Genomic DNA, 13,231 nt, shown 5'->3' on the forward strand with positions numbered 1-13,231 from the left:
CTTATAACTTAAATAAGATTTAACTTTGTTATTAATTATTAATAATCCTAAGAGATCAATTAAATTTAATGAAATCAACAACATACTTATTTACGTTTTTTCTGCTATAAGTTTTAACACTCATACACAAATTACAATGAAATTATGCAGAAATTAAGATTAGAATAATGTGCAACAATCAACTTAATTTTAAGGATAACAATATCAAACTTAACAATCGTAGAATAATTATTTTAAAGTTACGGTCAAAAACTGTAATTTGTGTGTTTTGCAGTTTTTTTGGTGAAGGGCCATAAATTGGTCAATTTTGGACTTAGAAAGTTGGTTTGACTACCAATTCATTCATTAAAAATAGTAGAAAAATAATTGGTGGTTTAAATAGGTGGTTACCATTTAAGAAAAAAAAGTTGTACTGCGCATGCGCAAGCCTAACTAAGTTTAAAAAAATCAAATACCGTAAAAATGTGTATTTTTATGTTATAACAACCCACCAAAACACAGAATTTAAATCGCAGTACTCTATGCAATTTATTGAGTGTTCTCAGATAGCGTTTACCACACTGTATACACTATAATAACTAATCAGTATGCGTATGAACCTCAACGTTGGAACAGATAATAACAGCTGCAAGAGAGGGTTAATACATCCAAGTCTTATGACACCACAAGAACTTGCATCAACATTGAAAACAGCAGACGAACAATTAAAAAACAATATGCCATACCTATGGGAACAGAAGCGTCAGAATTAAGTGAATTTTTAAAAATAACAAAAATAAGCGTATACTATGAAAATGAACAATTGGTATTTATTACAAGAATACCATTGGTTGTCGACATAGAACTTTCATTATATAATATAATACCTTTACCAATAAAATTTGTTGAAGATGGAGTTGACTCATGGTATATGTCCACAAATACATATACTTACGTTGCAATAACTAAGGATAGAAACATTTTACTACCTACACGGAAAAAAGATGAAGATTGCATTGAAACAGCAATATACAGAATATGCAAGGCACACAGCCAATGTTAGATAACAATGATAATACACCATGTGAAATGCAAATATTTAAAGCACCGGATGCATTTCAAACGGGATGTACTATCAACAAATTTTCATTACTTAGAAACATTCCACAGAATTCTTAATAAAACACATGGATACATGCTGGAGATGATACTTTGACAATAAGTTGCACAGATTTACCCGAATCTTTTGTTCAAGAAGTTAAGGTTTCAGGTGCAATAACTATATTAGACATAAATTGTCAAGTATTCACACGTGACGCAGTGTGACTCCTATAGAGGATATTTCGAGTACAAATTATAAAGATTTTGTACCTAATACTAAAATACAAAATATATTTAATAAATACCTGAACATACATAAATATAAATTGAGCGATGTATGGATAATACATCAAAAATACAATTAACAGATCTGCACAGTGTGTCAAAATCACTTGATGAGATTCAGCAAATGATAGACGAAGAAGTTATTAGAGAACAAAGTCAAAACACCAGTTCATACATTCAAATCTTTTGTATGTTACATAATTTTGGCTATACTATCTATTATATTAATAATAGCCATATACATACTATTAAAATGTAGATACGTTAGCAATCGCCAAGTATTGATATACAAGAAGATTGGCTAACTATAGATCACAATACGAAATGTAAGAAGGGAAATTTTGCTTCGAAATATATGATGAAGTACCATTTAGCGCACCATCATCACCACGTTAATTTTAAATATTATATAATAATTCATTATTATTCGTAAAAAAAAAATAATAATAATAAATAATAACAAATAATATAAATAAGTATAATAATAATCAATAATATAATATATTTAATCATATTATCATAAAAAAAAAACGATATGAAACTTAATAAAGCATTTTAAAATTAATATTAATTTTATACCTATGTGTAGATTCAGTTATTCAGTTATTTAATTTGGTATATGGGTAGAACGTAACGTTCGTGTGTAATGTTAATAATTATTCACAATTTATTTATTATTTTTGTATTATTCAAGGTGAAGGAGATTCAAATATTTAAATATATATATTAATAATATATACTGTACTAACATACTTTATATTGTTTCTTGATTTATTAAAATTTGATATAACTAATATTATTATTAAGTTACCATGTAAACTGAATTGTAATGTAACTGAGTGCATTTAAGAAAATTGTAAAGATTTCTGTCTTGCCAGACATAAACCTTTTTTTTTGTGGGGAGGTGGTTTATGGCTACGAGATATCTATAAGATATCTACGAGACTACAAGCTAAGTTAGTATGACCATGCCTCATGTCAAGGTAATGCGGATGCTACTATGACCATGACACGTGTCGGGATAGTAAGCGCACCAAAATTACAGTGCACTAATGATGCATTTGAGATGTCATTACACATTCTCAAATTCGTGTCCGAATTTGCAACAACAACAACAAGGACACCTGTTTTACCCAGAAGGCGAAAACACGACGTAAACAAGAGACGCACCCAATATATAAGGGAGCCCGAAGACCAGCAACGGGAGATGTACCAAAGCTATCAACAACAGAGCACTTTCACGTCACTCAGCCCTTATTTAATTTGTTACATGTATTTTGTTTGTATGCAATAAAACATATTACGTTATTAAGTTTAACTTTCATTCAAATTAACTATTTGGATTCAAATCTGATACTGGCACGCAACATAACCATATTTCTTTTGAACATTTACAAATTACATAGATAACATATATAACACAGAGATTTTGCGTATAACCATACGGTAATTATACGTTGTTGAATATAATATGACTTCGCGATTTTCCCATTCACAATTATAATGTTAAAATACTTACAGATTTATTAGTTAAATGAATAATGCGTGCGTGTTTCCCTATCGGCTTACCGCGGCAAAATAATATTGCACCGTAATTAAAATCGAGACCGGGATCTCGTAATAATACGGGTGGTGGCAATTACGTTATCGGCGGCGGCAATGTTATAAGATATTTGTCTCGCAGATAACGGTGGCGTGTATGATAGTGTGCGGTGACTATTACGGCGGCGTGTATGATAGTGTGCGATGACTATTACGGCGGCGTATATGATAGTGTGCGATGACTATTACGGCGGCGTATATGATAGTGTGCGATGACTATTACGGCGGCGTATATGATAGTGTGCGATGACTATTACGGCGGCGTATATGATAGCGTGTGGTATGTATAACGGCGGCGATGTTTATTTCATACGCTCTGCCCGTTTAATATTCGCGTGTACGGATAGCCGAGGTTGGTGGCGATTTTAACTGGCGTGTGGGCACGTTCTAGCCTTCCCGACGGTACGGGTAGCCGAGAACGGTGGCGGTCCTATTGACGGCGGTGGTAACGGTGGCGTGTGGGCACGTTCTAGCCTTCCCGACGGTACGGGTAGCCGAAAACGGCGGCGGTCCTATCGACGGCGGTGGTTGTATGGGAAATTGTCCGATTAGCATAGGCCGAGTGCGTCTGTGGTTCTAGCCTTCCCGAAGGTGGCCGAGAAACACTTTCGCACTAGCCAGTTACTAATCTGACTAGTTGGCAAAAGCGCACTGTTCGTTCGTGGTGATTGCGGAGGTCCCTTATATAGTCTCTGTCCTCCGGGTTCGTGTGTCGCGGAAAGGTTATTTTATTAGCTGGGCAATGCGTTCGGTATTGGGCCGCAAACATGGAAGGTGTATTACCGCGCTCTATCGGCGGCGTATACTAGTTCTGGGGCCTTTTGGTTTTATTATTTGTTGTTGGGCGGCGCGTCGTCAGTATTAGTATGTCGTATTCGTGACAAAACCCTTTCTATTAGTCATGGGCCGGTTGATAAAGCTTTTGAAGGTTATAATAAAATAACTGGAATTCATATTCACACAGACTCTAGAGGAAGAAATGAATCAGTAAATAAGAAAAATTCCTGAAATTATAAATTCAATTAAAAATCATATAGAAAAGTTTCCAGTTGTTGAATCGCACTACTGTCGTTCAAATACAAAACGGCAGTATTTAGATCTAACTCTTTCAATTTCAAAAATGCATCAGTTATACGTTCAAGAATCTAAAGAAAAAGGAAATGAATCTGTATCTTTAACCACTTACCACACTATATTTTCGGAAAATTATTATTTGGATTTTTTTTAAACCTAAAAAAAGACCAATGTTTAACATGGGAAAAATTTAAAAACACTGAAAAACCTATTCAAGAAGATATTGTAACAAATTATGAAAATCATACAAGGAGAAGAGATGAGTCATTCGCTGCTAAAAAGTTAGATAAAGAACGTGCCATTTTGAATGAAAATATTTGCAGTGCAACATTTGATTTGCAAAGCGTGCTTCAAATTCCGTCGTCAGATGTATCGTCTATGTATTATAGCAGAAAATTATGCACTTATAATCTGACATTATATGAAGCTGCTCCACCGAACAAAGCATTTTGGTATTTGTGGACTGAACTTGAAGGACAACGGGGGAGTTCAGAAATTGGTTCAGCTTTATTGAAATGGGTAAATCAACTTCCACAAAATGTAAATGAGGTATCGTTATATTCAGATACGTGTAGTGGCCAAAACCGAAATCAGTATATTGCAGCATTGTTATTGTTTGTTGTTAATAACTCACAAATAAATATATTGACACATAACTTTATGGAAAGCGGCCACTCTTATATGGAAGTCGACAGTATGCATAGTGCCATAGAAAATGCAAAAAAAAATGTACCGGTTTATACTATTCATGATTGGTTGACTATCTATCGCTTAGCCAGATCAAATAGGCGTAATAAGTTTTCATCACCTTATTTTGCTCAAGAGTTAAAACACACCGATTTTATGGATTTGCGAAGTTTAGCAGGAATAATAATGAAAAATCGATCAGTCGATGAAAATGGTGAGAAAGTTAACTGGTTGAAAATAAAAGTCATGAGATACGAAAAGTCAAACCCATCAGCCATAAAATTTAAATATAATTACTCCGACGAAGAATTTAAAATAATAAGAGTTGGTGGGAGAGGTAGACCTCCAAAATGCCCACAAACACTAAAACAATTGTATCAAAAACAAATACCAATATCAGAGGTAAAAAAGAATGATCTATTGAAGTTGTGCAGCACTGGAGCAATTCCAAATGAATTTCATGAATGGTACAAAAATATTCCTAGCTGTAAAAAAAATAATGATGCTAACATAATAACTGAAGACGAAGACCATTCAGAATGATATTATTATATTTTTTATTTTTTACTTTTTATAAATTGTTTTATTTTATTACATTGTTATACATAAAAGTTTAAGATATATTATTATGTTAATTATTATTATTATTTTTTTATTTATTTTTTTTAAGGCTTCAAATACATCGTTTATTAGCCTACAGTAGTTTACAAATATTATGTTTATTATTTATTTTTAAGTATTATATTTCATTTACTCCTATACAAAGGCGCAATTTGGGGGGGTGCTTAGGGGTGCTTAGCACCCCCAAATTTCATATTAGCACCCCCGAATGTTCAAATGTTCAATAGAATAATTAAATTTTTATTGGTACCATAGTTTGAGAACCGCTAATATAGATTATGTTATATAAAAATACCTAGGTATATAATATAATATTATAGATTTATAGGTAATTAATTGTTAATATTAAAACATGAGATTTTATAGAACGATAGTCGATAACGATTACGGCATTACGCAGAATGCAGAAACGTCTATCGAGTATCGACTATTCGTCTATTCATATCTCACGATAGAAAGCGTGCCCGTAGCTCGTTACAGCTTATCAAGTTCTTTCGCTAATCAGTAATCTGGTAAATAGAAAACCCTTCTAAAAATAGAACGCATGCAAACAATTGTCGATCCGATGTGATCATTCCGATTGCATTTTTTCTACGAAAACACACAGGTCGCACTCGGCACACTCGCACCAACAGTCTATTCTATTATACTATCTTAACCGTCAAGTCCGTACGTCGTACATTAGTTTATTATGGAAAATACTAAAAAGATTTTTAGTATTTTCAATTTTGAAAAAAAGTCAAAGAATGATAAACACCAAGAAGTAAGTTTTGATATTTATTAAATAAAGAAAAAACTATCTTTTTAATCATAATTTTAATTCTTATTATATTTTTACATTTTTGTAGTTAAATTCTGAGGTCGTTGATGACCCTGATAATGAAATTATAGAGTAAGATGTTACAGTTAATCAAACTGAGGATAATTTTATTGAAACATTACCGTCATTACCATCTCAACATTCTCAACACAACAAAAATGAACTCCAACATTCTGATTTAGGAGATCTTGCAACTGGACCTTACCGTCCGGTTTTAAAAGTAAGTTAACACTAGATAGAAACCTAGTGTAGATACTAATAATAAAATTTATTAGTATATTTAATATACCTAATTTAATAACAATATCACGAACACTGTTGAGTAATTTTCAGTAGGTGATATTATTTTTATTTACTTATTCATTTTACATATTAAATATTTATTTATTTTACTGGGAGGACCCATTTTACAATTATATGGTAGGTATTATTTATTAGGTATACTTATTATTTATAGTAGCTAGTAGATATTAATATTATTCATTTAATATTCTAATACCTATCTATTTAAAATACTTATATTTGTATGTATTTTAATATAATCATACTATCATGTAGGTGTATAAACAAAGTAGATTTGGTTCTCAAAACAGATCGTTTTGTAGCGATTGGTATAAACAATATACTTGGTTGGAGTATAGTATAAAAAGCAACGCAGCATTTTGCTATGCATGAAGAATGTTTGCTATTCAAGATCAATTAATTAAATTGTGTGCAGAGGATATCAGAGAAACTATTGTTAAAGAAATTGAAAAGATTGGATTTTTTGCTTTAATGTGTGACGAAGCTAGGTTTGTTTTATGCATTATTTTTATAAAACTCATATTTTTTAATGGTTCAAATTAATTAAATTTTTATTCAATTGTAGATGCTATAGAGAAGAGCAATTGTCAATTTGTGTAAGATATACCGTTGACTTGGATGTTTATGAAAGGTTTTTATGTTTTGTTGATGTTTCAAAAGGACTAACATCCAACCATATTATAAGTGCACTGGTTGAATGTTTTGAAAAACAAAAACTGACCATGTCCAAAATTAAAATAATTGCACAGTCCTATGATGGCGCCAGTGTTATGTCCGGACACTTGCATGGTGTTCAATCAAGAATTAAAGAACACTATCCATTCGCTATATACACTCACTGTATGGCACACCGCCTTAATTTGGTAGTTGTAGATACATGTAAGACAATAAAGGTAATATTAAAACTTAGAAAAATCATCAAATTAATAAACTTGTAGATATTCATTTTATGTGTTATTATATTTTTCAGAATACAAAACATGTTTTTAATATGCTTGAAGTAATATATGTACATTTTTCACAACCATCAAAAAATAAAAAATTATGTGAAATGCAAGGCAATTTAGGACTAAATAAAGGAAATTTATTAAGAATATGTGATACAAGATGGGTGTGCAGATATAAAAATTGTGTTGCAATGTTGAAAAATTATTCCAGTATTCTTAATATTCTTAAAGATGAAATTGAGGAACAAACAGATAAAGATGTAGCACGTGCATTAGGTATTGTTATAGGAATTTCATTTAATAATTTTTTTTTAATATATAGGTGCATTTATAAAACTAAATAAAATAATAACAATGTTCACTGTTCTGATTTGTAGGTATTTTAAGTTCTATTAAAAAATTAGAATTTATAATAGTTCTTCACATACTGAATGAAGTGTTATCCATTATAAATATATTAAGCAATCAAATTCAATCTAAATCTGCACCTTGGGAACATCAAATAGTATGATTCAAAGTGTGATTTCTACTTTTGAAAATCAGAGGAACGAAGATGGTTTTTTAAAGCTTTGGAAACAAATTAAGGAATTTGCACAGGTTAACCAAATAACATTGGAATTACCAAACTCTGGTAAAAATTAATTATTTAAAAATGTGTCAAAAAATAAGATGTTTTTTATTGTAATACCAATTATTAATGGTTTTACTATTATCTCCTTAGAAACAAAATCTAAACGTAAACGGCAAGAACCACGTCACTTGCAGAGTTATAATCTCGAGACCTTAACTGGCTCACAAAGTGAGACAGAATGTAGAACAATTGGAAAAGAGCATTGGAAAATCATTTATTTTCAAATAATTGATGCTGTTCTTGTAAATTTAAAATACCGTTTTTCGGATGAAAGTTTAGTTTTAGCTAACTCGTTAGACCATTTCATAAAAATGGATTTTGGAAAAGGTTCATATTTCATCAATCATTATAAGGTAAGTAAGTTATTGGACCTACCCTGGTTAATTTAATTTATAATAGATTATAAATACCTAACAAATATATAAGTAACCATGTATATAATATATTATTGTTATTAATATAATGTATGTTAATTTTGTGAATAAAATAATCATGTAAAGATGATATAATTTCAGGATGTTGTAAGTATTGATTTAATATCATTGAAAGCAGAAATGTTGCTGACAAAAAATTGTATTCAAAATAGAAATTTGGATTTTGATATACTTGGAATTAAGAAAGTGGTGACCAAAGATGTTTTTCCTAACTTGTTTAAGCTTATTCAAGTAGGATTAACTATTCCAAAAAGCTCAGCTACGTGCGAAAGGTCTTTTTCGTCTATGCGCCGAATAAAGAATTGGCTTAGGACAAGCATGGAACAAGCTATATTTACAGATTTATCAATTATTAATATAGAAAGAGATCTAAGTAATACAATTGACAAAAATAAAATAATAAATAATTTTGCATTATCTCAAAGACGTATATATAAATAAAAATAAAAATTATATTTACCTGTACACTATGTTGTTTTTTTTAATTTTTTTTAGTATTATTTTATTATAAACTTAATAATTATAGATAATAAGTTAAATTATAGATGAATGAATGAATGGTGTTGTAAGGGGGGTGTGGGGGGCAAAGCCCCTCACGGGTCACGTTAGTCAACATACATTTAGCACCCCCATAAATTAAGCCCAAATTGCGCCTATGTCCTATACCAACACAAAAGTTACTGTAATGATATTATTATACAATTATTATTTTTTATTATATTTTATTTTAAAGTATTTAAGTATTATATGTGTTATTTAATTGTTATAAACTATAAATTTGTGTAGAATTTGTATGTTAATTTGTTTTTCTAATAAAATAATTAAATTATTTCTATTTATTTTCCTTCATATTATGACCAAGTGATTTGAGTAAGTCAGTTAGTCATTTCTTAATATGATCAAGTAACTATGAAATCAGTTGGTCATTTTTCATCTATCTTTTTTATGTTTTACAAGTATTTTGATAATTATTATAAAATATAAAACATGATAATTCAAGGTTTAAATGCTTTACTTTTTTATGGATTTTTTAAGATAAAAAATGATTAAAATCGAACGAGTTCATGAATTTACAGATCATTGTGAATATTTAATTATGGTTCCTCAAAAAAGTTCAAATTTCATTTAAACACTTTTTGCACGACGGCGACGAAATGTAAAATATGCAAGAACAATTCATTAATTACTACCATAAAACTAAACAACTATTGTTAGGGCTTAACATAGGCGCAAATAGGGAGTTACATTGGCGGGGGCTCAAGCCCTTTAATATATTCAACAAAAATCCCCCTCCAAAAAAAAAAAAAATAATAACAATATTACTTTTTTTTTATTAGCTACTAGTATAAAATATTAAAATTATTACTTATTAATGCACATATATTTATTATTAACTAGATAATTGGTTACAATATTAAATTTATTCTTCTGTTTGATTTGGCAAAGTCATTTAAAACTGAGACCCTGTCAATATTGATATCTTTTTCAATATTAATTATCCCTAAATTGCTAAATCTTTCCTGGAGCATCGTTGTTCGCATCCATGTTTTCAACCTCCTCATTGCGGAAAATGACCTTTCACAAGTAGCGGAATTGATTGGCAAAGTTATTGCTACATTAAATAATTTATAATAATTTGGAAAGATTTGTTTGCTATTCAATGAGTTTAAGTGATTTTGCAGAACTTCCAAATCAACATTAACTTTCAAGGTATTTTTGATAACCATCATTTCTGATCTTAAAGAATCTTTGGAAACACCGAATAAATCCTAAAAGTTATGATTTACAAATTAATTTTCAAAAGTAAACAGTAAATAAAAAGTAGATTAGAACATTCACTTACATTGTTTAGCACAGTTTATTAATATAAATACATTATAAATTAATATTAAATTTAGTCTTTAAAAAAATTAATACTTCTAATAATTCTCATTTTACCTTATAATGATTAATGAATTGTAAACTTTCATTAAAGTTTAATTTTAAAAAGTTGTCTACAGATTGGGCTATTTCCATACTTTCTGGTGAAAACCGTTTTTCCATATTGACAATAATAATATCAAGTATAGGATAAAAACAATGCATTTTCCAATAATTTTTATTTATTGAAGTACCCATTAGTACATCATTAACACGGTATTCTTCTGCCGAAGTAGTTGATAGTACAGCATATTGTTGTAAATATGTAGGTTCCCTTCTACGACGTTTAGAGCCACCTGAATTAATTAAAATTATATCAATAATTTGAATCATAAATTTATTTTATTTTAATAGGTATTATTATAATAACACACCTTGTGAAGGAATATCCAATGACACATCATGTTCTTCACAAAATATAGTAATATCATTCCACAGATTATCAAAATATACATCTGAACGGTTATTTTTCAGAGTATCAATCACACCACATACTAATGAACTAGATTTTCCAAGAGTTGTAGACTTTGATTGCAATTGAGTACTTAGAATGTTAATAATTTTTAAAACATCATTAAGAACAAACAAATGTACGACAAATTTCCCATTTTTTATTGTAGACAGAAGACCTATTGCTTGGGCAACATCTTTTATTTTTGTAATTCTATTTCTTCATTAAGAATATATAGTATAGGTTTAAAATTTGCGATGACTGAGTTACAACTCTTATAACGGCAGACCCATCGAGTATCTGATAACTGTGGGATTTTAGTTTTTTTAACTCCTAGTTTTTCTTGAATGTCGGTCATTTTTTTATTTTTCGTAGGTTGACTAAAATGAACATACAACGCTTCCAAGCCATTAAATAAATTCCGTGCGTCCTAAAATTAAATTTTAAAATACTTGATGTAACGATGTCATATTATTTTTATTAAAGCACAGAATTTAATATTCCATAACTGAAATAAATATACATACATTTGTTACATTTATAAATATAATTGATCTCACCTTTAAATGTTTACACATATCAATGACCACAAGGTTTAATTTGTGTGCCATACAGTGTACATAAATAGCTTTAGGATGTATTTCTTTAAGCTTAGCCTGAACTCCACCAGTATGACCCGACATCACGCTAGCACCGTCATATGATTGACCTATTATATTAATTTTGTCCAAGTTCAAAGAATTTAAAAACTGTAATAGAACACCAATTAAACTGTCAGCATTTTGACTTTGAGATACATCTAAAAATCCAACAAATCGTTCTTCTACTTTAAGGTTTTTTGGGTAACGAACACACACAGCTAACTGTTCTTCCTTGTGACATCTAGAATTTTTTTTTTATATAAAACAATTATCAAAATGTAGCTTAAGACTAGTTAAGTAAAAAAAAAAACAATATAATATTAAGAAATTACCGAGCTTCATCACACGAAACGCTATACATTCCAGCACTTATTATATCTTCAACAATAGTATTCCTTAAATGTTTAGCGCATATCTCAATGATTTGATTTTGTATTAACCAACTTGTATGATTTGTTGGTTTAGCATAATTTAAAGCAAAAGTTGGATTATACTTTGCCATTAGTTTGCATGCTTCTTTTAAGTTACCTACAGTAAACATGATAAATAATATAAATAGGTATATAATTAATTAACATTAGTTAGGTACTTTTATAAATAAAAAAATATATGGTACTGAATTCACCCAATTCACCTTGATTTAAAGATGTTTCATTTTCAATATGACCTCTAAATGCTACTCCTTGATGTGCCAAAAATAGTATGATATCAATTAATGTTAGCATGTAATCTCTATTTTCTAATATTTTATCACGGTGTGCATTTGTAACTAATGTATGGACAGAACCAGAAGTTTTAGATTGGATATGTGCATGCCACTTTGTCATACAAGTCAAATGGTACTGACAATTAGAATGCAACTCCAACTTTGATTTAGTGTATTTCGATCCTACTCCTCTAGAGCCAAAAATCTACAAAATTAATATTTAGTATGTTTTTATAAATAATCTACAAAAATTAATATATATATATATAAGTATCAAAATAGTTTAAGAATAGTAATTTAACACTTACTTTTTTCCAATTTCTAAATCCTTTAGTTGAAAATTCCATGTTAGCTACAGTTCTAGACCCAAACATTCTACAAGGATAGCAAAATATAGCATCCTCAACCACACTATACTCTATCCAATCAAAACGACTATATACTGTAGGAGAAAAACCTCTATTTTGTGAACCAAATTGTGTCTGAGGGTATTTCTATACAGAAGAATAAAATTATTGATTATTATTTAATACTCATTAGTTTTAAAACTTGAGCTACAAAAGGCTATGTTAGAAGATAAAAATATATATGAAACACTAAAATGTATATTTTATAGGTAGGTAATATTATACTATTATATTTATTATTTTAATATTTTAAAATAAAATAAAAAATAAATATAAATACAGACTAAAATATCTAATTATTGTACTGCACAATTTAACATCAAAATAATAACTAGGTATATAATTAAATTGTAAGACTTACTTCTAATATAGGTTTAGCAGGACCTGAATCAATATCACCTAAATCATTTACCCTGGTATTTGACTGAAAACTATTAATTTGTGGATCTGTGTAGGAGTTTGATAGTAGATTTGCATTTTCTTCTAGTAATGTTGTAACGTTTTTAGATCCAAATGAATCAATCTTTTAAAATGTGAAATATTAATTCAAATAAAAAAAAAAAAATGAAAAATGTTAAAGAATGCTACTTACAACTCTGGACGATGACTGTGGAATGCCATC

At 29.4% G+C, this 13,231-nt stretch overlaps 1 protein-coding gene across 1 annotated transcript; it reads right to left on the minus strand.

Annotated features, from left to right (window-relative positions):
- Positions 1–9,712: 9,712 nt before the first annotated feature.
- On the minus strand, positions 9,713–12,576 carry LOC126554956 (zinc finger MYM-type protein 1-like). Its single transcript, XM_050209940.1, has 9 exons — positions 12,511–12,576; positions 12,122–12,407; positions 11,829–12,024; positions 11,628–11,737; positions 11,416–11,564; positions 11,164–11,285; positions 10,779–11,074; positions 10,423–10,700; positions 9,713–10,253 (listed from the first exon to the last, which is right to left on the minus strand). Exons 1-9 carry the CDS (start codon positions 12,574–12,576, stop codon positions 9,891–9,893), a joined length of 1,866 nt encoding a protein of 621 aa, XP_050065897.1. The 3' UTR covers positions 9,713–9,890.
- Positions 12,577–13,231: the final 655 nt, after the last annotated feature.

The sequence above is a fragment of the Aphis gossypii genome, unplaced genomic scaffold (assembly GCF_020184175.1).
Source record: "Aphis gossypii isolate Hap1 unplaced genomic scaffold, ASM2018417v2 Contig00661, whole genome shotgun sequence".
NCBI lineage: Eukaryota > Metazoa > Arthropoda > Insecta > Hemiptera > Aphididae > Aphis > Aphis gossypii.